Source organism: Erythrolamprus reginae, chromosome 2 (assembly GCF_031021105.1).
Source record: "Erythrolamprus reginae isolate rEryReg1 chromosome 2, rEryReg1.hap1, whole genome shotgun sequence".
Classification (NCBI taxonomy): Eukaryota; Metazoa; Chordata; class Lepidosauria; order Squamata; family Dipsadidae; genus Erythrolamprus; species Erythrolamprus reginae.
Genome location: NC_091951.1, coordinates 118097181 through 118123374, shown reverse-complemented (window position 1 = coordinate 118123374; position 26194 = coordinate 118097181). Strand labels below are relative to the sequence as shown.

The 26194-nt window shown below is 44.3% G+C and overlaps 1 protein-coding gene across 1 annotated transcript in view; it reads right to left on the bottom strand.

Moving 5' to 3' along the window:
- Window positions 1-26194, bottom strand: part of SLC22A4 (solute carrier family 22 member 4) — a 93024-nt gene that overhangs the window by 28840 nt on the left and 37990 nt on the right. The window contains exons 2-3 of the mRNA XM_070739299.1: window positions 2541-2644; window positions 437-591 (exon numbers count right to left, since the gene is read on the bottom strand). Of these exons, the coding sequence (XP_070595400.1) occupies window positions 437-591; window positions 2541-2644 (259 nt within the window). The remainder of the gene's footprint in view (window positions 1-436; window positions 592-2540; window positions 2645-26194) is intronic.

The following is a 26194-nucleotide window of genomic DNA, read 5'->3' as shown; positions in this document are numbered from 1 at the left end:
TTTCTAAGAAGAATTTGGGCAGGCATTTGCCTGAAATGGTAAAGGGTTTCCTGTCCGAGCAGGGGGTTTGGACTAGAACACCTCCAACCTCCCTTCCAATTCTGTTATATTCTGTTAAGCTATGTTAAAGCTCAAAAACAATATACCGGTAACCATTCAGAGGGAATGGGTCATTTAAGTTGCTGACTCAGCTAGCTAAATAGACAGAAAGTATTTTCTTTCACTTGGCAAATTTTATTCTCTTTAAACTTCTGGATTGTTTCAGGTTCTACCAATGCTTAGCCTTTCTTTTAATTTAGCTATTTTTCCCTAAATATAGTTTTGATACTTATATGTGGGAATATTTTAAGCACAGGTTTGATTCTTGTGAAACGTGATTGCTCTGACATATTGAAACAGGCAAGTGAAGTTTAAGAGTGGGGGAAAAAAATCTTACCTAATATGAAGGCCACCACATAATTTGAAATCTGCCCCATGCCAACTATAAGAAAAAGCACTGTGAACATTTCCCAGCTGGTTGAGAAGATCTGGAGGAAGCTGAAACTTGTCTGTACACCCATGGTTGCAAACAGAATAGCTTTTCTGCCAAACCTTTTGGGGAAAAAAAAAAGAACAGCAAGCCAAACGATTATAAATGAAATCAGAATATAATTGTTCTTTGCTTTTAGGGAGAACAAACAGGCCAACTCAATCTTCCCTTTATTTACATTAGACATTAGACCTCAAAGAGATGTAGGCTCATTATCACATGAACAGATTTCTACTTTATCAACAGAACTTTCCATGTTATCTGTGCCTTAATTACCCAAGTTTAATTTTAAGCAGTAGTGGGCTGCACTCGGTATGGGTCACACTATAGTGTGGTAGTGAAAATTGTGATATGTACGCAGCTGCACATCTCCGACATGCGCACGCGTGCCCCCGTGCCAGATTCAGCTTCTGCACATGCGCAAGTAAAATCTTGTGCAAGTGATTTCCAGGTTTGCTAGACACCCTGTACTCTACCTTCCACCCCATGGCCTTCCCACCCTGATATAACTCATGCACACTTAACAAATTGTGCATCTGCCCACACATGAAATTAAATGCATGGTCAAAAGCAAGGGGTGATCTCATTCAAGGAACGAGATTCACTCCCACAAATCCTCTGAGGAATCAGCAGGCTCCATTATAACTCGAGGACTACATGTAATGTATTGAGATGAACACATGGTGGCAGCATATTACTTTCACCATTCTTATGATTGGTTCTGCATGTGGAAGGTTCAGTCCTCAAGCTAATCTAACCTCCTTGAAGCATTGCACTGGAATTCCCACTTCTATGTTAGATGGGAAAGATTAAAGCTGTAGTCCATCACTTCTGATAAGACTAAGTTAGAAAAAACTGTTCTGTGCTAGGCAGTCTTATAAAGGACTGGGCGGAACTTAGAAATAAATAGCATCGTGCATGGTTTGTATTAGAATTTCACGAAACTGATTGTCCTCTCCACGAGAAACCTAAAGGGAAAACTATATTTTACATTGAAACAAATGTATTAATATCTCAGAGGAGCGCAGTTTTTAAAAAAAGAAAATGTGCAATATGGAAAAGGTTAAGCATATACAGTGGTACCTCAAGATACGAACCCCTCGTCTTACGAACAACTCGTGATACGAACCTGGGGTTCAGAAAAATTTTGCCTCTTCTTACGAACTTTTTTCGAGTTACGAACCGGCGTTCGGAGACTGCTGGGAAGCCGCGCGGCTGTTTTAAAAGGTGACAGCCGGCCTGGGGGGCTTCCCAGCAACCTCCCGAACCCCGAACTTTTGCCGAACTTCCGGGTTCGGGAGGTTGCTGGGAAGCCCCCCAGGCCGGCTGTCACCTTTTGAAACAGCCGCGCGGCTTCCCAGCAGTCGCCGAACGCCGTTTTTTTGCGGGGGTTTTTTTGGTTGCACGGATTGACTTTACATTGTTTCCTATGGGAAACAATGTTTCGTCTTACGAACCTTTCATCTTACGAACCTCCCCCTGGATCCAATTAGGTTCGTAACACGAGGTATGACTGTACTGGTATTTCTTATTTAGTCATCTGTCCAAAACCAGTATTCCAAGATTATTCCTCAATCAGAACAAAAAGCATCAGAAATGTTTAATGCTTTTTTTTATCCTCACAGCTTCCCTATAAAAAGTGACAAGCAGATTGTGAAAAACTGTTGACAATGGCTTACAGCAATCTCTTTTGTCTGATCTTAATTGCTAGTACTAATATTGAAATGCATGCATTTATTTTCCACATAGCCGTATACATAACTCATACAGATATAGAAATATTTCACATTTATAGATGTGTAGAATGCTACTAGTTTATGAAGATGCATATATCACTCGGTTATCTACTAATTTATATTCCCACCAATGTTTGATTTCAGAACCTTTTCTTTCCCAAAGTTGGAATTAACCACCAAGTTAAGTATGATTCTGCACTCTCTTAAGAGCATTACAAAAATATGTTTAAAACCCACACACATCCCAATGCTATTTTTAAGTATTTGTACTTTACTTGTCTGAAAGCTGTCCAGATATAAAGGATCCAAGCAGCACTCCCACAAAGAACAAAGATGTCGTTAGAGGAGCTTTCCAGTCATTGTCACACACGAGATTCCACTGTAAGAAAACAAAACAAAACAAACTTAATGTCATTTTGTAATGGTTTCAACTATTTAAGAAGTACAATAACAATAACAAAACAAACTTAATGCCATTTAACTATTTAAGAAGTACAATAACAAGACTATGAATTGGCAGTGGAAAACTAGGAAAAATGATGGTTATCCAACAAATAAACATACTATCCTGAACAGATAAATAATTTGATGTATGCTGCATCGTATAACCTACATGTTTTAAAAAACAAGTTAAAGTGGTACCTCTACTTACGAATGCCTCTATGGTACTTACGAACTTTTCAAGATGCAAACCGGATGTCCAAGATTTTTTTGCCTCTTCTCACGAACCATTTTCTATGTAGGAAACCTTGCCTACTGTTGCTACTGCAAGCAGCGGAGAGGGACAGCGAAAGGGGAAAGCGGTGGCAGGCAGACGAAGCAAGGCGAACAGAGGGGGGGGGGCAACCAGGATGGAGAAAGGTGAAAAGATCGGGAAGAGGAACAGCGAGAGGTGGACTCATAGAGCCCAAGAGAGGGGAAAGGTTTGTGGGGATGATCAGTGGCATGGAGAAAAACGAGAGGCAAGGACTCATGGAGCCCAAGAGGGGCTCTTTTCACCTTGCTTCATTGGGACGTCTACCTCTCCCACTCTGTTCACCTTGCTTTGTCTGGCCCACCACCTCCCGCTGTCCCTCCCCTCACTCCATTCCCTTTGCTTCATCCACCCTCGCCTTTTTTTTTAAGCCTTAAAGTTTTGGATTTTCCTAATGGGTTTGCACGCATTATTTGCTTTTACATTGATTCCTATGGGAAAAATTGCTTCTACTTACAAATGTTTCTACTTAAGAACCTGGCCACGGAACAAATTAAGTTCGTAAGTAGAGGTACCACTGTACTTACTAAAAATTTATTTGCCTGTTTTACATCTGTGAAGATGAAATCAATATTCCAGGAATCTGGGCCAAGTGAATTTTAATAGGAGTAGAGTAAGCAGAGAAATACTGATCCACATATTTTACTCTCATAGAGCTTGGATTACAACCTTGCATGAATCTTGTTTGCAGAATACATATACTGTATAGCTAGAAATATTAACTAGAGGTCAAATCACTTGGAAGTGGAAAATATCCACTCCTTTCTATTTTGGATAAATATCCTGCATGGATATTCTACCTACAGTATTTTCCACAGATGCAATAAAAAGTTACTATAGGAGGAAAAGTATGGGGATGGTTCCGATTTCCCTAACCTTCCAGATTCCAGATTAAAATTAAAAAGAAGCCAGAAATGTAATCAGAATAAATATATATATTATCAGTCTACTGCAGTCTATATCTGATCTCAGGATGGAGGCTATCAACCAAAGGCAAGGAAAGGGGAAGGTCTCACATATTAATTCTCATGTCAAACTGTTTAAAATATTTGTTAATCCATCTGCCTTCCCTTATATTGTCCTGTGGATAGTGTGACAGTTAGTCTACCTACACGTAAAACCAATATGCTCTAGTGGAGGCTCTGAGAAGATAACAATATCCTGTGTGAAGGTGAAGATACAGAAAGCCCAATTCATCTGCTGATATGTCAGCTTCTACCAGAAACATGTGCCATAATGACTGGTTTTTGGCCAACGACAAAATCAGGAAGGTGGTTTTAGCAGTTTAAAGTTTGACCCAAATCTGGAAGAAGAATCCATCTGTGCTAGGGAATCAGGTAGAGATCCGGGTCTTACACATGAATTTTACATTCATGTTCTATAATACTAACAGAGCTATTTATGAAGAAAGATTGTGCAAGGCAGCAAGTGTTAAGTAGTCTCTGTCTCTCTTTATAAAATATCTACGTTAGTTGAAATCAACTCAGTAGACTGGATGAAAACTTCCTGCCTTTGGGAGGATGGGGATTGATTCCCAAACCTAAAAACATGTAGCCATTTTTTTTTAAAAAAAATCAGGACAAAAACAATTAAGGGGCCCGTAAAACGGGGGGAGTAAGTACACATGAGAAACAGACTGGACAGTGATAAACATTTTTAAATCCAACAACAGGAAATTAAAAGCATTATTGTCTGGAACAAGTCTTTAGTGTTTTCTAAAAATATTCACAGAGGGAGCATAGCAGAAATGGAGCTTATGGGGCAAAACATTTATCAGCATGCTATTATGAAAAGCATCAGAGGCTGTGATTATTCCCATATTACGTGTTGGGTGGGTTCACATCAGGAGACCTGCCTTTAAAATAATCCAACGCTTAGTCCTTTAGGAGATTGAAGATCAACATTAGCTCTGGGTTCAATAATTATTATCTGGGTTCAGGGATCTTGTTCGCACACATACATTATTTCTTTCCAAACTGTGTGAATGATACCTTCCCTTTCCCCGCCCTACAGCGACATTACGTAAATCGATACAAGCTAGTATTTGCAGTGTGTAGCTGATTTTATCAACCAAGATGAAGAAACTACCTACATACATAAGGTTAATCTCTTATCTTCCAAGTAGTTAGTTTACATTCTTGGTTGAGTGTTAAAAAAGAAACTACCACAGAATGAGTACATGCCCTGTTAAGATTCCCTTCTAACACTCAGTTAAAGTTTTAAAAGAATATCATGTGAGCTTCTACCAAGGGTAATCAGTGCAGGTGAATAGTTACAAATTATATTTCCTACCTGTAAGATGCTTTATTCTCAAGATTTGGTGGTGGCGAAAGAATTAGACAAAAGGGGTGTTAGTTTACCTGAACGCTTTTTCTTAGTAGGTTGCGCAATAGTCCAGGAATAGGGTTGCTACAGTCTGATCTGCCCAGTTACTTATTTTTTTCTATAAACTAATTCAAATTTCTTATCCTCCAGTTACAACTTCTCCGATACATCACCTGCCATATAAAAGGAGGAGGAAGACAAGGTTGCCACTGGGCTGTCTACTACCACGAGTTGCAGCAACTGAGTAAATTTTTGGTGACGTGGCATAATATCTTTTATCACTGTCACTGGGAGCTGGAACAGAAGTTGAATTAAACCATTGCTTTTGGTCAATGTCCCAGAATAGTTTAGGGCTGGAACATATAGCTGTTCAGCCACAGGTTCAGAGAATAGCGCCTGACCATGACGCTGGAAGGAGGACTCAGGGTCAGGAGGGGATTCATCTTCTGATAGGCAGGCGGTAGTCCAGGAAGGAATAAAATAAATAAAGGTAGGCGTTCCAGGGAAAACCCCCTCATCTTCAGATAGATTAGGGTTTCTCAATATCTCTTCCTCTATGAGGTCCTCCTTGTCCCTGTAGAGGGCTGCAGAGCCCTGAGGAGGGGTTAGGCTAAGCGCCAGGGAGCACTTGGATTGGTAAGACGATGGTGATGACCCATGTGGATACAGAATGTTGCTGTCTGAGGCCCACAGCTATGCCCTTGGAGATAGCCTGAAATAAGAGAGATTGAATCCCTTCAGGTAAGTTGCATAAGTCGCTACCTGAGTATCTTGCAGCGCATGCAGGAGCTTCCTCTGGTTCAGATTCATCAGAATGGTCTGACTGAGGCTTGCTAGGCGCCTGGCAGGCGCCTGGCAGGCAAAAGTCTGTACTCCATGGAAGTAGTGCGAGAAGGGGCTTCTGGAGAGAAGGCCTGTGAAGAAATCACTGGGCGCTCCTGTACGGAGGGATGAGAACGATTAGAACAGAACAATCTCTGCAAGGAGGCCTGTGCTCTGCAGCAGCCTGCTGACCCATAGCAGGTTGAGGTTTGTCTTTTGACAGAAGACCTTTTACCCTCCTTGTGTGACTTGCCTGAGGCCTTTCTGGATAAAGAGGCTTCCGCCTGTTCCGATGCATCCTCCATTATGCAAGACAAGGTTGATAGAAAGGGCTGGAAGGTCAGGATCACTGACGTAATGACCAAAGACGAAGAACAAACTGGGGAAGGCTTGTCCAAACCTGAGCAGCCACACAATGATTGATGGTTGAAGGCTGGAGTCGAACGGTGAGGGTCTAGAGCAGTGGTCCCCAAACTATGGCCCGCGGGCCACATGTGGCCCGCTGAGTCTATTTATCCAGCCCGCGGGTGAGTGACAGGAGCACATCTAATTTTCCATGAATAAAATGCGGTATTTTGTTAGTAACTAATATCAATCATCAAAAAAGTTGCAAAAGTTTTTTTTCTAATTTTGTCATCCAGTTACATTCATTTTCTTTTAATCAAATTCCCTCCTCAAAAAAGTGCAACACCAATTATATTTCTAACTTATTAACCGTTATGCCAAAGTGCTTCCTTCTTTTATACATTTTTCTATAAGCCAAGAAAACCTTGTATAGCCAATCAGATGTTAACAAAAGAAAATTAAAAACAAAATATAAACATATATGAATTTCAGACTTCTTCCCCCCCCCCTCTAAATAGTACATTCCCATTTTGTTTTTTACTTTAAAACAAGGTATGTGCAGTGTGCATAGGGAATTGTTCATAGGGTTTTTTTTATAGTCGGGCCCTCCAACAGTCCGAGGGACAGTGAACTGGCCCCGTGTAAAAGGTTTGGGGACCCCTGGTCTAGAGGCTAGGCCACACCTGGTTATGGACTCGCTCCTGAAAAGCTTAGGCCGAGGCAGGGCTGGCAAGCATCTGTACACAAAGCACAATAATAATGATTCCAGTGAGCCAATAAGCCCTGTTGGGCTGGGTCTCAGAGGAGGAGAGCCAAGAACCAGACGTGGGATTCTGGTAGTGTAATCCTCCTTGCTTTTGGTGGTAAAGGCAAAAGGGCTGATGTACAAGGAATCGTATGAAATGGCCATTTGAGATTCTTAAAATTGTCACCGCAGCCTTGAAAGAAGTGTACAACATGGATGCTCAAGGCTCTCCAATGGCCACCGCAGCCTTGAATAAGGCATGAGCACAGGGCCAGGTAATAAGGCACTTCAGAGGACTTAGAGGATCCTTATAGGTTAAGGCCGCAGAGGTAGCAAGCTGTTGGGAAGGATCCAAATGGATACCCATGGTCCCAGAGGCCAGAATCGTCAGGATGCAGTGGCAGCAAGCCAACTGCTGCCGAAATGTCCCAAGGGCTTGTCGGCTTGAAATGTCCCTTAAAAAAAACTTTTTTGGGGAATGATAAGATTAATTTGGAGTGGCCGAATTTAAAAGAATAAATCTGAATCCAGAAGTGCAGGAATGGTTTTGTTAGAGATGAAATTGCAAAGACAACTGTTTCGGATTTGACTGAGTCAGAAACTGGGGCATGCTCAGAGGCATGATTGCCATTTGCTGCTTCAGTCCTTTGTTTAACCCTCCCAGCACAACTTGTTTATAGCAGATGGCTTCTAGGCAAGAGTTGATGTATTGTGTTAGCATCATAACATCTCCTATTGGCCTCCTTCCTCTTATACAGGCAGTGCATATATTCCACGAAAGTGTGCAGGTTGCATCACAAGTCCACTTTCAACATTCTTAATAAAGTAGCAATACCTTGCAGGTAGCCTTGGCTGACCTCAGTGTAGTTTGTTTTCACTTTTAAGGAGGCATAAACCTTGACTATATGGGAAAGTATTATATTTAAATATCAACAATATGAGACCATCCCTCTTCTATTTTGCACAGTAAAGAAAGACATATACAGTAATACCTCATCTTACGAACTTAATTGGTTCGGGACGAGGTTCATAAGGTGAAAAGTTCGTAAGATGAAACGATGTTTCCCATAGGAATCAATGGAAAAGCCAATAATGTGTGCAAGTCGATTAGGAAAATCCCAAACATTAAGGCTTAAAAATAAAAAAAGTGGCGGGCAGACGAAGCTAAGGAGAACGGAGTAGGAGAGGGAAAGCGAGAGGTGGGAAGAGGTGGCAGTCCCAATGAAGCAAGGCGAAAAGAGCCTCTCTTGAGCTCCATGAGCCTTTGCCTCCCATTTTTGTCCACCCCACTGTGCTCATCTCCCTCACACCTTTCTCCTCTCTTGAGCTCCATGAGTCTTTCCCTCCTGTTTTTGTCCCCCCCCCCCACTGGGCTCATTCTCCCCATGCAGTTTGGAAGGGGGGAGTTTGCTGCTGGTATTCAAAGCAGTGCTGGCAAAAAATGAAGGGAATCTCAGGGAGAGGAGCCTCAGGGAAATCCCAGCAATGCAAGAATGGGGCGCTTTGGCTGGCAACGGAAGTTCGGAGGCAGGGATTCCCAGGGAAATCCCAGCGCTTTGGGGCATCCCAGCAGTGGCGGCTCAGGTTCGTAAGTTGAAAATAGTTCGGAAGAAGAGGCAAAAGAATCTTAAACATCGGGTTCGTATCACGAAAAGTTCATATGAAGAGGGATTCGTAAGACGAGGTATCACTGTACTTTCAAATCAACTCTTAACTTTATATCTTGTTAGATGTGTGTCATCATGTAAAATTAGTGCATCCCAGTATCATAATGTACTGTACATTTAAAATGTTTTCCCTTAGTTGTATAAGGTTGATTTGTCCCATGCAAACAGTATTTTTCACATATATTTCCATCTCAGAAAAACAAACAAACAAACAAACAAACAAACAAACAAACAATGCATTAAGCAGCATTAATCTGAAAATGAAACAGGTCTCCTTGATCATTTTAATTCTTTCCTTTTAAACAATGAAGGTTTCAGATAAACCAGTAACCAAATAATTGAAGTTTGACACATATTGTCAAGAATGAATTGAGAAGTATATTAACTGCTGTGTTTGACAGACCCAAACTTCCACCTTAAAATTATGAAAGTACTACTGGGCTGTCAGAAACCTACACAGAATTGCAAGTTTTCGGTAGACAATTGCCATTTGCTGCTTGTGAATTTTCAGTAGACAAACACAATCCTTTTTCCAAGATTTCTACCTGAATGTAACTCAATAGCAATTTGGTCTGATTGAAAAAGAAATTTAAAAAATCCTAGACATGAGCAAGTGATAATGATACAACTAACAATAAAACTTGTTTATAGACTTACAACTGTTCAAATTTAAATGGTATTATTGGCAGTAGTGGGTTGTAAATCCCATCGCTACCGTTTTGCTCATGCGCGCTCATAATGCTCCCTCACGCTGCCACTGCTGCCAGTTCTCTGAACCGGGAGCAACCCACCGCTGATTATTGGCATCCTAATATTTATGACACCCCTATCACCCAAAACAATTCAAGACCATTTACATGCCCATGAAGCCAGCAGGACACAAACACACACATGCCCCATGGAACTAAAGCACTTAATTATCCCTATTCTAGATCTGATGGTTGCCAAGATGAAGGCTGAAGTAGAAAACATGCAAAGCAAACAAGTATCCACCCTATTTTATAGGCTTATTCGGCCAGGTTGATAACTTAAAATAAAGCCATTTACCTTGTGGAAACAGACGGAACATAGAATATTTATTAATAATGGCCTTAGCAAGAGATTCAAGGGCAAGCCTTGGATAAATAAGTAACTTTCTTACAGATACCAGGAAGTGCTAATTGCGACAAAGGTCAAATTATACAGGGTCTAAGAATCTAGCGCTCTCTACATTTCTGTCTCTTTCCCATGTCTTATTGACTTTACAGTATTAACTGCTTGCTACCCAGTTCATGATGGCACCTGTTATGTCTACCAAATAATACTGTCTGACTCAGAATCTTTATTCCCTCCCATGCCAGCTAAAATGCTTTATCACTCTTTGCATTTCCAAACTCTTGATGCCACCACATGGACGGCAGGTTGAAATGGACATTTGAGTAAAATATATTTATATCACATTTTAATTAAGAAATGCAAGGGGGTTTAAAAACAGAAGTTCTTTCTATTGTGAGCACTGAAGGACTGCAAAGGGAAACGTCTTTGAGGCTTATGGATTTTAAGGATTAAATTTTATTTTGATTTAATTAAATTTGATTAAAAACATAGAACTTATTTTAAGTGTACCAGATCTTTATCCAGAGCCTGTATGTGCAATATATTTCTTTTAGACTTCCAGGCTAATATGTAAGGTTCCTAAAGTTATGGGCATTGTGCAGCAATTTCATCTATATCATCAATTTATACTGATAAATATAATAATTTGAAAAAGTGCTGGGACAAGATAGAAAAGTTACAAATGGAAGTTAGCACTATCTTGTCCATTTATAAAATAGTCTTGAATTTATTTTTGCTCTTAAAATACAAATCCAATTAAATCTAAATCTTTACATTTACCCCTCAAAACCCAGACTCCTTAAATGGGAATACAAAATACAAGAAACTGATGGGTTGCAGTGCCGCAATCCCTTAATACAGATCCTCATGTTGTGGTGACCCCCAACCATAAGTCTAGCCCCAATTCTCCCAACAGAGCTTTAAGCTGATTGGCAGGAAGGTCAGAGGGATACTCCCATGTAAATGCGAGATTGGTTGGATTGTAAATAAATGTTCCAATAGAAACTTTAGTTCCTAATACCATGGGAAATTTGTCTTTTGTCATGGTCTTAGGCGACCCCTGTGAAACAGTCGTTCCACCCTCAAAGGGTCCCAACACCCAGGTTGAGAACCACTGTATTAAAGCTAGGGATGGATGAGCTTTCTCCAAAGTTACCCCTGTGATTGTTTCTTTTTCCATCTTACAAAACATATTGGATTGAGGATTATTCAGGCTGTAAATAAGTTTAACTGTTGCCACATATTATTAATGCTCATTTACACGATTCCAGAGAAAAAAATATTTTGGCAAAAGAGATCAACAAAACTCTTGTATCCTTGGGCAAGAAACAGGTTGTTTTTCTTTAATCTTGAATGAAGGACATGCTTGGTCTTTACTACTGATGCTATGGACTTTATCACAATGTGATAAAATAGGCGTTGATTGCTTACCTGAACGCCTCTTCTCGTACGGTGAGTGGGTACAGCAGTCACATGGGTTGCTCCTGTCCAATCCGTTGGAACTGAGCCTAGTATTAAAAAAGACTGCTGGATCCGCCCCTTCCCCAGAATTCGCGAATCCGTAGACTAGGCTCAGTAGTGAAGCTCTTTAATGTTCAACTCTCATGTGTTATAAGAAATTAGAATAGAAGGTAAAGAAGACCACACAAGGGAGGGAAGTGACTGCTGTACCCACTCACCGTACGAGAAGAGGCGTTCAGGTAAGCAATCAACGCCTATTCTCCGTACTGAAGGAGTGGGTCCAGCAGTCACATGGGACATACCCAAGAGATAGGTCCCTAGGGTGGGAGTACATTGCTATCGTGAGAGATAACGGATTGGAGTACTCTTCTTCCGAAGGCAGCGTCTGCTGATGCGTACAAATCAATCTTGTAGTGTTTTATAAAGGAATTTGGCGAGGCCCAAGTGGCTGCTTTGCAGACTTCTTCCAACGGAGCCTGAGTCGCCCAAGCGGCAGATGTGGCAGCACTTCTGGTGGAATGCGCTGTAATATTCCTTGGAATGGAGAGGGAAGCTGTCTCGTAGGCCTTTGAGATGGCCCCTCTGATCCAACGACCTATTACTGTGGAAGACACTCTGGATCCCAAGGATCTGGGATGGTAGGCTATGAAGAGTGCTTCAGATCTCCGGATGGATCTTGTGCGTTGGATATAAATCTTTAGCGCTCTAGTGAGATCTAGAGTGTGCCATCTAATCGCCAGGGGATGCTCTCGTTGGAGACAGAAAGAAGGTAAAACGATATCCTGAGATCTGTGGAACATGGAACTGACCTTGGGTAGAAAGGTGGGGTCCAGCCGCAGAACCACCTTATCCTGATGAAACTGACAGAGGTCCTGTCTGATAGAAAGGGCTGCCAACTCAGATATGCGTCGGGCGGAAGTAATCGCCACCAGGAATGCTACCTTGAAGGATAGGTACCTGAGGGACGCAGAGTTCAGGGGTTCGTAAGGTGCTTGAGTAAGAGAGTGGAGAACCCGTGGCAAGTCCCAGGTTGGATATCTGTGGATTTTAGAAGGCCTGAGATTGGCCACTCCTCTTAGAAATTCTTGGATTTCTGGAAGGGAGCGTAGGGGCTGCCTGCGAGGCCCCGCCAAGACGGAAGAGATAGCGGCCAGATGGCGGCGGATGGTGCTGGTAGAGAGACCTTGGTGAAAACCTTTCATAAGGAAGGCGATTATCCTGTGTATGGGAAGACACAGGGGGGATAAGCCCTCCTGCGAGCACCACTGATGAAATTTGGACCAAGTATGGTCGTAGATCCAATTGGTAGACCCCCTTCTAGATTTCAGAATGATTTCCACTGTGTCTGGGTCATACCCTCGCAGGTCTAAGTCCCTCCGGATAACAGCCAGGCGGTGAGGTGGAACCACTCTGGATCCGGATGGAAGGAGGCCCCCTGCCGCAACATATCCTCCGAAGCGGGGAGTCGCCAGGGGTCCTGGACGGACAGTTGTTGAAGGTCCGCGAACCAGGGCCTGCGAGGCCAGTGAGGGGCAATCAGGATTACACGTGCTTTCTCCAGGAGGATTTTGTTGATCACGTCTGGCAGAATTGGAATTGGAGGGAAGGCATACAGTAGGCCTGGAGGCCAAGGACTCCTGAGGGCATTGACTGCCTCCGCTCCCGGAGACGGGAACCTGGAGATGAAGCGGGGAAGCTGGGTATTGTCTCTGGTCGCGAATAGATCCAACACTGGATGGCCGAACCTGAGGCAGATTTGGTGGAACAGTGACTGATGGAGATTCCACTCGCCTGGATCTATGGTGGCTCGTGAGAGCCAGTCCGCTTGGACGTTGAGGCTCCCCGAGATGTGATCGGCTAGAAGCGATTGGAGATTTTTCTCTGCCCAAAGACCCAACTTCAGGGCCTCCCTCATGAGGGCCTTGGATCTTGTGCCTCCCTGTCTGCAAATATGGCTTTTGGTGGCTATATTGTCGGTGAGAATCAGCACATGTTGGTTGGATATGTGAGGTTGGAATTGCTTTAGAGCTAGAGACACGGCTCTTAATTCTAGCCAATTGATGGGCTTGGAAGCCTCCTCCGGTGACCATGTGCCCTGAGCTAAAAGACCTTGGGCGTGGGCTCCCCAGCCCGAGAGGCTGGCATCTGTGGTGACTACAAACTGGTCGGGACACCGGAAGGGGGATCCCTTGTCTAGGGCTGGAGAAGTCCACCACTTGAGGGATCTGCGAACCGTCGGTGGGATGGTGATGCGTCGGTTCGAGTTGCTGTGGCCTGATCTCTGAAATGGTAATAGTAGCCATTGAAGTTCCCTGGCGTGAAGGCGGGCCCAGGGAACAATACCAATACATGACACCATCTTACCCAAAAGGGAGGATAGGGTGACAATGGAGGCCGATTGTTGGGGCAGGATGCGAGCAATGAGATCCAAAATGCTGCGTTTTCTCTCATTGGAGAGAAAAACCTGGGATATTTCGGAATTAATGATAGTCCCCAGATGCAGGATGGAAGTGGATGGATCAAGATGACTCTTGTTAAGGTTTATGGAAAAACCATGGTTCTGTAGAACCGACATGGTAGAGGAGAGGTCTGCAGCTACACCAGCTCTGGAATTACCATGAATTAAAATGTCATCTAAATAACATAAAATATGAATGGGAGAGGCCCGGATATGAGCCGCCAAGGATCCCAAGAGTTTAGTGAAAACCCTGGGAGCTGAGGAGAGCCCAAAAGGCATAGCTCTATACTGAAAATGCCTGCCTTGAAAGGCAAAGCGCAGAAATCTCCTATGGACCTTGGCAATGGGGATATGGAGGTAGGCCTCAGTGAGATCTAGAGATACCATAAAGTCTCCTCGATGAAGAGCTGATAAAATGGAAAATAGGGAGTGCATTTTGAATTTTCTATATTTAATGAAGCGGTTTAATTTCTTTAGGTCCAAGATGGCTCTCCAGCCTCCAGAAGTCTTAGGGACCATGAAGAGGATGGAATAGAAGCCTAAACCTCTCTGGAGAGAGGGGACCGGTTGAATAGCTCTAATAGTCAACAAATGAGAAATAGCCTCCTCCATTCGAATACGAGATGGAGAGGAACTGGGAGAGGGACAAGAAATAAAACGGTTAGGGGGAGAAGAAATAAACTCTAACCTTAGGCCCCTTTCCACTGTGTCAATGACCCAGGGGTCCTTACAAGAGCGGTGCCAGGCGGAAGAGAACCAGGCTAGGCGACCGCCTATAGGCAGGTGAGAAAACTTACCATCTGGTTCTTTTGGAAGTTCTGGTAGTAGAGGATCCTCTCTGATAGCGGGACCCTCTGCCCCTGGTGGTTCTAGCTTGGGATCGAAAGCGAGGGGAATACTGACCTGGGCTCTTGTGAAATGCGAAGCTTTGATCCTGCTGACGCCCGGTGCGCCGAAAGGACTGCGGTTTCGGGGCCTTCTTGGTGGTAGGTCCCAAGACCTTTTTCTTGTCTGCGTTTTCCGTAAGGAGAGGGTCCAGAAGATCTCCGAAGAGGAGGTTACGTTTCAGTGGACCCATAGCTAACTGCCATTTCTGTCTTACCCCCGCCTGCCAAGGGCGGAGCCATAGAAGCCTTCTGGCCGTTGTGGAGGCTGCTACTGATCTGGCTGCAAATCTGGAAGATTGGAGAGTAGCATCTGCTATATATTGGGCAGCTGCGAAAATTTTGTTGAAATCCTGTTGGCCTCGTAAGTCATCTGGAGGCAGGTGTAGTTGGAGCTGACGAAGCCATAAGAGCATAGCTCTGGAAAAGAAGGATGCCGCTGCAGCACTCTTAATGGCCCATGAGTCTGCAAGGAGACTTCTTTTGAGCATTTGTTCAAGTCGTTTGTCCTCTGGCCGGAGGACCTCCTCTGCCTCGCCAGGCATGGCAGCCGTTGAGTGGAGCGTCTTCACTGGTTCATCTGGCCTGGGACATGTTAGGAGTTCCTCATAGGAGGGGGAGAGCTTGTAGAGCTTCTTGTCCTTGGGAGTGGGAGTGAAGCCTATGGTTGGGTGGTCCCACTGTTTAAGCAAGGCATCCTTAAACAACTTGGGCATAGGAATTACCTCATTGTCTTCCTGTTCCTCCATGAAGTAAGGAAGATTTTCCTCTGGGGGGTCTGTGGAAGGAGTAGCTTGCTTCTCTTGCCCGGCTAGCCCCGTGGATACTCTAGCTTTTAGCAGGAGAGATTTGAAAAGCTGCGAAGGGAAAATAGCAGCTGGGGCTGGAATCTTAATCTGAGATTCCTCATCCTCCGACAGACGCTGAAAGGGGTCATCATCCTCTTCTGCATCCACGTCCTCATCCTCTTCCTGAGAGGAGTCAGAGACCTCCATGACTGGGGCTCTGTAGGAAGGAGAAGAACTCACGGGACGGGAGGAGCGAGGGGGAGGATGAGACAGAGGAGGTACATTTAAAGATGAGAGTCTAGCATCAATAGTGTTAGTCAGAATAGTCAAGATAGACTGAAACTCCGGTGGCAAGGAAGAAATATCAGCCGGAAAAGCCTGAGGATCCCTGAGGCCCTGAACAGGTTCTGGCTGGGGGAAATCCTCGGTAATATCTGGCTCCTCTGGACCTAAACCCCATAGGTTAGGTTGGGGTGGATTTAGGTTTGGCTCATCCAGGGATAGCACAGGTACCCCAGAGGGAGGCAGGTTAGAGGCCTCCGGGGGGGTAGGGTTGATATGCACTTGGGCCTGCACCTTAAAACGTTTGGCTGATTTATCATGTATTTTTTGTAGGGCTAGGTCCCTTCTCTTCTCAGCCCTAGTGGGCTTGGCTAAAGACTGAGAGCCTGAGGAAGAGGAGGAAGAGGCCTGGGGAAGCTCAGAAGGATTACCAGTAGGCCTAACCTCTTTGGAACCTTTGGTAGTGCCTCTCTTGGGAAGGGAAGCCATAGTCTGAGCAATTACAGAAGACAAGGCTTGAGCCAAAAAATAGGGGAGAGAAGAATTATTTTGTGGAATTCCCAAGAGGATAGGTGACCCTGCTCCTAGGCCCAGGAGCAGCTGCGCCTTAAGAGGCAATCCTGGGCGATACCAAGAGTTCTTGTCCTTAAGTGCAGCGTGGCAGGCCTCACTAACTTAACTTTAAGAAAAACCAAGGCACACTGGTTGGAGGCCACTTCCGTGGAGAATAGGCCCGAGGGAACTCAAAGCGACGACTCCAGGGTCAGGCGGCGGGCTGTAGGCACTAATGGCCGACCCCTTAGGGCAGAACCGAAAGTGCAACTTACTGGGCGTCAGAGCCTTGGCGCCAAAATAACTGCTCCGTTATTTGCAATAGGAGCGACTAAGCCCGGGAGACAAAACAAGTCCCACACCGCGGGAGGTAAATAGCCCTTAATTAGTTGAAAAAAAAAAATAAAGCTTGCTCACGGCAGGACCTCCAAGGCCGGAATTAACAAACCGGCCGCGGCTGCAGCACGAAGGGAAAAACCGCAAATGGCTGAGCCGCTAACTTCTCCCCCAACTCAAAGCCCTGTAGGGCTGAGAAAAAAACTGCCGGCAAGCTGAGTAATGGAAAAATCTTACTTGCTATTGAAGAGAGATCGAAGGGAAGGTGTTTTATCGAGAGGAACGAGCATTCACACACATCCGAGGATGCGAACTGAGCGAATTCTGGGGAAGGGGCGGATCCAGCAGTCTTTTTTAATACTAGGCTCAGTTCCAACGGATTGGACAGGAGCAACCCATGTGACTGCTGGACCCACTCCTTCAGTACGGAGAAGTAGTAGCCTATTTGTTTTTATTTTAAAGCAAGACTGGTGAATTTTTGGTGCTAAATGGCTTCACTTAAAAAACACCCCAAATAATGTGATGATGATGATACAGTAACTCTTCCCCACAAGGACGTTTGAAGGTGTTTAGATAATCCATATGTGAAACATAGATGCCACAATGTTAGCTTTATTTTTCAACACATTGCAGCTGAATTTTTGTGACCTATTGCCAAAATTTGGAAGCCAAAGGAAATGGCTGTTGAAAGACTGCAGAGAAACGAGAGATTACACAATATCTGTGTTTTCCCAGCCATGTTTGAATAAATGCCTCTGAACCCAAAAACCCTACTGAAGATGTGTGGACAAGGCCAGCACAGATTTTATTTTGTAGATGGCAGAGGCTTTCATTTTTGCTTAGTTACACCTGTTTTCAAACCACTCCGGTGTAGATAAAAATATAAAAGGGGATGGAAATATGGCATGTTATATAAACCTTTTTAATTAATCCTAAAAAAACAGGGAAGCTGTCAGGTGCAAGAGACCAAAACGGCACTGTGATCTGATTACAGTAATCGATCACATTATTCTCAAAACAGTGAAGCTCTCCCAAACTAATGTCTCAATTACAAATTTATTTATTTACTTACTTACTAACTTATTTACTTTTTTATTTGACTTCTATGCCACCCTTCTTGAAGTGACTCATGTGCTCTTTCTGTAATGCTATACTGCTTGCGTTTACTGAACTTTCCATCGGGGACAGCCTATAAATAACCTATCATAAATAAAAATAACAATCCATTTAATGACCTTTAAGATTTTGTCTAAGGAGTCTTCGGAGAGGGACGGCATACAAATCCAAATAATAAATAAATAAATAAATTGTTTAAATCCTGTGGGACACCAATAAGCGAACATGGATGAGATGCTATCAGTCTGACAATGATATATAAATTCTAAATACAAATTCCATTTCAGACTAAAGCCAACATTTTCAAATGGTATGCATGGGCTTTCCTTATAGAACCGTGATGGCGAGCGTATGGCACACATGATGGAAGTGGCATTTTATTTATTTTTATTTATTAGATTTGTATGCCGCCCCTCTCCGAAGACTCGGGGTGGCTAACAACAATAAAAAAGACAATGTAACAAATCTAATATTAAAAAATAATCTAAAAACCCCAATTTAAGAGACCAATCATACAAACAAGCATACCATGTATAAATTCTATAAGCAATCTCTCTGAGCACGCCAGTCGTCGCCCGTTGCTCTTTCGGGTTCCGGCACCGGCCAGCTGGTCTTTGAGCACGCATGTGGGCCAGAGACTGAAAGACCAGGTGACCAGTGTGCGTGCGCACACTGGAAACCAGAATGTCAGCGCTGGGGAGCTGCTCTTCCGGTTTCTGGTGTTCTCCCCACACTCCCATTTCACTGCTATAGACCAGTGTTACCAAACCTTTTTGGCACCAAGTGCTGAAACAGGAGCGAGCGTGCATAGGGGGAGTGCTAGAAACTGGAAGAGCAGTATCCACCCATACCAAGCTTCAGAAAGGCCTGTGCACATGTGCATGGGGGAGCGCAGAGATGGGTGTGCACATGCATGGGGGGAGGGAAGGGGTGTGGGTATGTGCATGCATGCTAGCACCCCCCACCCCAGCCATCACTGGTATAGGAGAATGACCTTAACAGACAGAGAGAAGAAACAAAGTCAAGATAATGGTCAGATAAAAGGCAACCTACACCACAGCAGGAATATGGGCAGGCCAAACAGTTCAGAAGGAACCCTCTCTATTTCTTCTAGTTCTTTGAATTATAGAGCTGTAATGAAATGTATAGATGATCTTGGGGGATAAAGGGAAGAGATGCTATATAGGAAATATACACGAGAAGGAAGAACCTCCAGCAGTTTAACAACCAGAAAAAGAAACTTAGGAAGGACGCACCCTTCCTAATTGATCAAGTGATTAAAAGGGGCAGCAGGAAGTTTGTGCCCTCAGACTTGCAAGATTTTGTTAAAGTCGCCTTGTGATAAAATATAATTAGTAAATCTAGTCGTGTTTCCTGTCTGGTTTATTTAGGAGGACTGAAAAAGAGGGATGGGTGGGGGGAGAAATGTAATTTAGACTTGCAAGATTCTGTTAACGTAACCTTACAATAAAGTAGATTTTTTTTTAAATTGCATCCTTCAGTCTCGAAAGGCTCCGGTACTGTGCTCTGGAAAAAGTTCCTAAAATACTGCATGCAAAGCTGGAGTATCCTCTCCAGAGCATGAGAGCTGGGTAGGATAGTATGGAGGATAGACTGTTATCAAAGCAGCAGATCCCCCCCGCCCCTATCCATGTCTCTGAAATAATTCAACGGAATAGCAAAGCCAATACGATTGGTTCCAGTTACGTTGCAAGAGTTATCACAACATGACTGTACACTGTCACAAACTGCTTCCAGGACTCCGGATTTGGATTTTGCCTCAAGGTTTATTCCCAAAGCCTTTTCCCATAGCAGGGGTCGACAAAGTTGTTCAGAATCTAGGAGCCAGCCAAAAAATTTAGGAGCCAGAATTTTTTTTAAGCAAACTTGGTTTTTTGCCGAGTCTCCACCTGACATCGCTTTCACCCCCTCCCCCCCGGCGCAGGCCTGGCTCCGCCGAGCCGGCTCTGCTGTACTCCCGTCGGGATCCGAGGGGAGACCGTTAGTCAGAAACCGAAACAGAGAAGAAGGAAAGGGAGACCGGGCCGGGGACGCGGGTGAGGGGGGGAGGGGGGAGGAGGGGTTACTGGTCGGAAGTCACCGCGCACGCGGCCGGAGGAGGAATGAACAAAACCTCACGCCGGGAGGGGAGGGGCTTCCGCTTCTCTCCGAAGGCGGGTGAGCGGCCAAGATCGGAGCGTCTGTGTGCGGTGGGGGGGAGTGAAGGGGTTCGAGTAGGAGGCGGAATGGAGGCAAGGGGGGGAGGGAGAGACGCACGCAAGCGCAGGGGACGCTGGGAAAGCAGCTCGCTCCGAGGTTGATGGGCGGAGCTACGGAAGCCAAGATGTACCATTTCTGGGCATAAACACAAGGCGGGAAAAATATACTGTATACCAGTGATTTTCAACCTTTTTTGAGCCGCGGCACATTTTTTACATTTACAAAATCCTGGGGCACACCACCAACCAAAATGACACAAATCTAATAAATAAATAAATAATAAATACATACATACATACATACATACATACATACATACATACATACATAAATAACCCCCTCATATATACAATCCCATGTAACATCCCCTTATAAATACAGTCAATCATCAATCATCCCTCCTGAAATTTATACCACTGTCTCATTTCTGGGTACTTCTCCTGTCTTTCCCCCTTTTCTCTCTCGTGTTTCTCATTTCTCTCTCTTCCTCCCTTTTTCCCTCATTCCTTCTCCCTCTCACTTCTCCTCTTTTTCCATCCCTGACTCTCTCCCCCCCTTATGTGTGTGTATGTATACACACTCCAACCATTTCCAAAACCAGTTGAGGGCTGGGGTTTTTTTCTCTTTTATCCTTTTCAAAAACAGGTGTGGGCTGGGGGGGTTTTCTTATTATTTGGGTGCTTTTTACCATATGCTTCAAGAATCACCTCTCTCTCTCTTTTGTTTCACTCTCCTCTCATTCTCTGCCTCAATCATTTTCTCATTTCTCCTTTTTTCTCCCCTTTTTGTTCTCATTTCTCTCACTCTCCTTTCCTCTCCCTATCTGTCTTGCTTTCTCTCTCTCTTGCTATCTTTTTCTCTCTCTTGTTCTCTTATTTTCTCTCTCTCTCTTGTTCTTTCTCTCTCTCATGCTTTCTCTCTCTTGTTCTTTCTCTCTCTGTTGCTCTCTCTCTCTTATTTTCTCTCTCTCTCTCTCTTTCCTTTCTCTCATTCCCTCTTTCTCTCTATCCTTTCTATCTCTCACTCTTTCCTTCTCTCCCTCCCTTTCTCTCTCTTTCCATTCCCTCTTTCTCTCTATCCTTTCTATCTCTCACTCTTTCCTTCTCCCCCTCTCTTTCTCTCTCTTTCCTTTCTCTCATTCCCTTTCTCTCTATCCTTTCTATCTCTCACTTTTTCTTTCTCTCCCTCCCTTTCTCTCTCTTTCCTTTCTCTCATTCCATCTTTGTCTCCTGGGGCTGACTGCGCCTGCCCTGCACCCCCCACCGCGGAGGGAAAGCATTTGGCATCGGCACCGCCAACCCCCCCCCCTCCACAAGCAGCAAAAGCCTCTGCGACTGAGCCGGAAGGCAAACGGCGCACCCCACCGCTTAGGCTTTTGCTGCTCCTGGGGGGGGGGAGGATTTTCTCCTCCCCGCCCCCCCGGCAGCCAAACGTCGCTGGTGCAGGAAAGCAGCGTGTTAAAAGGCGCGCTGCTTTCACGGAAAACAAACCCGGCTTTCCTGGCAACGGAGGATGACAAGCAGGATGAAGCGGGGTGGAGCAACGCGAGGCTCAAGCAGGCAGCTTCCGCGCGTTTCTTTCAGCGGAAGAGGAGGAGAGGGAGCGGATCGGGCGGGCGGGGGCTGCGCCTTCTACTGCCGGCGCCTCCCCGCCCCCCCCGGCAGGCAGGGGAATGGGGACTGCGCGCCCATGGAAAAGGGCACGCAGGGGGGGGGTATTTTGGGGTGCGCGGGTAGCGGCGGCGGCGGGCAATAGCCGGGGGGCGGCTTCTGCAAGTGGGAGCTCCAGGGCTGAAGCCTCAGCCCTGGAGCTCCCACTTGCAGGAGCCACCTCGCGGCACACCTGGCCATGTCTCGCGGCACACTGGTGTGCCGCGGCACACCGGTTGAAAAACACTGCTGTATACATACAGTACAGCAGGCAACATTTTCTAGGCGCCAGACAACATTTTCTAGGCGCCACTGGCGACCAGGCGCCTGGGTTTGTCGATCCTTGCCATAATGGATACAGCCACAATGCAGTGGAGGCCTGGAGTCAGAGTTTCCCTTCTCCTAGAAGATGGTTTTGCCACTTTATCTACCGTTAGGGCATAGAACCCTCTTCTGCCTTCTAAACCGTTGACCATCCTAAGTAGAATTAGTTCATCAAATTCTTCCTGTCAGGTCTACTTTGCAAGGCTGACATCTGGACCACACAGCTTCTTGACTTCTTATAGGCTTTCTGGCTTAGTCATGAGCTTCTGCACAAGGTTCGGAGTGAGATAAGGTGGAATTGGAGAGACAAATGACCAAGAGTGCAATGCAACTACATGATTTAACTACTTGCATCTGATACCAGGATCAATTATAAAGGACTACGGCCACGATGCTATCAGACAATCCTTGTTCAATGTCTGTTGGTTTAGTGACCATTTGAAGTCACAATGGTGCTGATGGTATTTATGACCAATTCTCAAAGTTAAGGCAATTTCGATCACATGCTGAAAATTTGGGTGGTTGGCAACCCACCTGCATTTACAGCTGAGTATGCATACTTTTGGCTGCCCTGTCTTTTGGCTGCCCTGTATTTCACCACCACTTTCTGCCCTATGCTCTGCTAGGCACTTGCCGTCCCTTTGCTGTCTTGTACCTCCTATTACTGAAGGGATGCACTGGCCTGGCCCTTCAGGAACGCAGTTGGGCCAGGAGTTTCTGCTGCCAAGCTAGGAGGGTGTGCAAGACGCCCAGAGCTCTGCTGCTCCTGCTGCCCCAACTGACCTTCTTAGGAAGATGCTTTGGAAGGGCACCACCAAGAAGGCCAGGCACAGCCTTGGGAAGAAGGCCTTGCATGGCATGCCTCATCAGCAGTGGAAACAGACAGTGAAGGTCAGTTGGGCGGCAGAAGATTCAAAGCACAGGGCTTCATGACCTCATTGTTACAACAAAAATTCTGGTTCCAGAATTCTTAAACAAGGACTATCTGTACAATGAGCATAAGTGCAATCCACAAAAGATAATATGCACAAAAACAACAAAATTAAAAAGCCATTCCCCCACCAAATAATTAAAACCTAGAATCATTCAATGAAACCATAAGAGATCTATGAGACGAACTTTCTCCTCATATAGTATATACTTGAAATGCATCCGTGACAGCAAGACAAATTATAAGCATCACTTTTAAGTTAAATGTAACTCACCCCCACTGACTCCTGCAGCAATATCTTGTCTAGGAAACTCTTTTTAGTTTATGTTGCCTGTAGATTAATTGCAGTTTTTACTAACTACAGTTTTACTATAGACTTGTTAGCCCAGTGCTTCTCAAATAGTGGGACGGGGGCCCTTGGAGGAGCGCAGAGCAATGCCAGAGATGTTTGTGTATGACCCTGGGGGAACATGGTTTTTTTGCCGTAGGGAGTAGGATACATGTGCAATCTGACACTTGTACAAGGGGTGGGTTCCTATTGGTACAGAATAGTGTGGGCCCATCGGTAGGAGCCCGCTGGTGATGTCACCGGTCCAGTGCCGATCCCTGGGCACCACCATTTCTTTCCCTGAATTTTTTTTGAATATTTTCCATGCGTAGAAGCCGAATTCTGGGCTCGGTGGGAAGATACTGTGTTTTCCACTGGCCTGGTCATGACATACCGTAAGCTGCCCTCTGCCTTGGATCCCGTTCCCTGCATCCAGCCCATGATAGGGGACGGCACCACTGCCAAGCCATCTGCGCTACCAGAGTACTTTATTCCTCCTCTCACCACCGAGAGAAAGAGAGAGGAAGGAAGGAAGGAAATAAAAAAGTTTTTAAAAACTGAAAGTGTTAAACAAAACCAGGTTGCTTTCAAGAATGTATTTGGTAACACTGTCTACATGCACCCATTCATTTTCTTCCTCCTCCTGCTTGCTGTTTAGCCTGAAGTGCCCCACTTCTAACTCTTCAAACTTTAGAGTGGGGAGGGGTTCAGGAGAAAGGTAAAAGTCCTACTACTAATAGGACTCTTCTGAAAGGAAAGAAGATACTTTTCTTGATTTGTTTGTCTAAAAACTATCCAGAGGAAATGCCAACCTACCATACTCCTCCCCACCCTGTTCTCTAGATCTCTGGATGTTGCCAAGTTTTGCTAGTGGCATTTAAAAAAAATTAAAAAAATAAAAGGGTGGGGGATTTCCAGCAAATATTGGAAAATCTAATGCCTTTCTTTGCTTCTCAGTAAGGAGAAAGTGGGCAAGTTGACCTCTGGATGGTGGTGGAAACCCCAGTCCGGTGCGGCCCTTGAAGGTAGGTTTATGACTGGATGTTTCCTTTTGCTGAAGGGTCTGCATGGAGTCTGCTGCCTCCTTTATTCTGGGCCAGGATTAGTAATCCCAATGCCAATCCCACTCACTGGGGTTTGGTTGTGGGTTTTGTTTTATTTTTAAATGTAGATGTTTGCTTGTGTGTTAAAATGTATATGTTTTAATTTGGGAAAGATAATAAGTGCAACCTTTTTTCTAAACCCCCTTTCTTTGTGATGTGTAAAACTTTAACCACAAAGCTAAGCCCAGCTCTCTCTTTCTCTCTCACTCCTCTTCCATCCTGTTATTTGTTCTTTGGCGTCCAGGAATGTAGAAAGAAAGGAAGGAGGGAAGGGAAGAAATGGAAGGAAAGGAAGGGGACAGGGGAAGGGAAAGGAAAGGAAAGAAAGAAAGAAAATGTATTACCACAATTAAACCCAAAATTTTGGTTGCTAAGCAGTGTGTTAAGAGAGTTTCACTACATTTTACTCAATCCATGACATTTCTTAGCTCTAACAGTGATATGCAAGCTAGGAGGCATGTGTAATGTTCTAATGTACAAACGTTATGATTAAATGTGTGACAGAAAGAGCTGTGTGTTTATGTGTGTGTACATACACATACAGTTTATATAGTAGATAATGTATAATGCTAACAAAAAATAAAGAAATGCAACAAACTTTTTTTTGTTTTCCACTTCAAAATGTAGGGGCATCTTATAGTCCAAGAACTACCCAAATATACCCATGGATAGTAGTTTTCACATACAGATGCAGGTAGCTATATGTACCCACAACAGACAGGAGAATTCCATACATTGAACATCTGTAAAATCAGAGACAAACATTTTTTAGAAGGTAGAGTGGCAGTTAACATTTTTGAGAATTGTAGCCAAGAGGGCAATTAAGCAGGTTGGGGAGCCAAATATAATGCATAGGCAGTCATGGCTTTGAGGTTTTTTTAAAAAAATGATTTTGGGGAGAATTTAAGGGGACATTTTTTGCACTTTAATTACGGTGACACTATTTTAGAACTTATGCTACAGTTTTTGGTGTATGCTACTAAAAACAGCTGAAAATTCTGCCAGGAATTCCTGGCAGAATTTTCAGAAGTTGACTCAAAGGAATGCAAACAATAGGAATTGAGAAAATCTGGAGTCCTTGGACCTCAGACTTACCACTCTGAGTTAGGCTAAAAAGTTCAATAAAATTACCTTGTCACCTCCTGCTCTATCCAGAATCAGCCAGCTAGCCTTGGAAGTGATGGCTTACCCCATCCAATTTAATTTAGACTTCTCTAAATTACCAATTTATAAATGTATTCTTAACATGTGCTTCCAATCCAGCTCATTGCATATATTCAAATGATTATCTCAGTGTCAGACTTTATGTGTTAGTCATTAATGAACCAGAGGATTTCTGTCCTTATCATAGGGCAAAGTCTTTAGAAATCTGAAATAAAGATACTGTACCTTTATTAATGTGGGAGCAGGGCTAGAATTGGTCAGATTTTAGTTTATACAATTACAGAATCTCCTGTGATCAGTAGCTCAGTCAGAGCAAAAGGAAATAACTCCTGTGGCATCCTAAAGGCTAATTTAAGTTCTCACATTCAGCGCCCCTGCCTTGGTACTTTGCCATCCTATTTAGGCACATTTTGAAACCACACACGTGTGAGAAAAGTGCATGCATGGCTGTGCGCATGCGTGGAAGGCATGTGCATGCCCAAAACAAACGTGCATGCATGCTCACATTTGCGAAACAATAGGAAAAGTAAGTGACCACCACTCTTGCTCACATTATGAAAAGGATGCAGTTATTTATAGC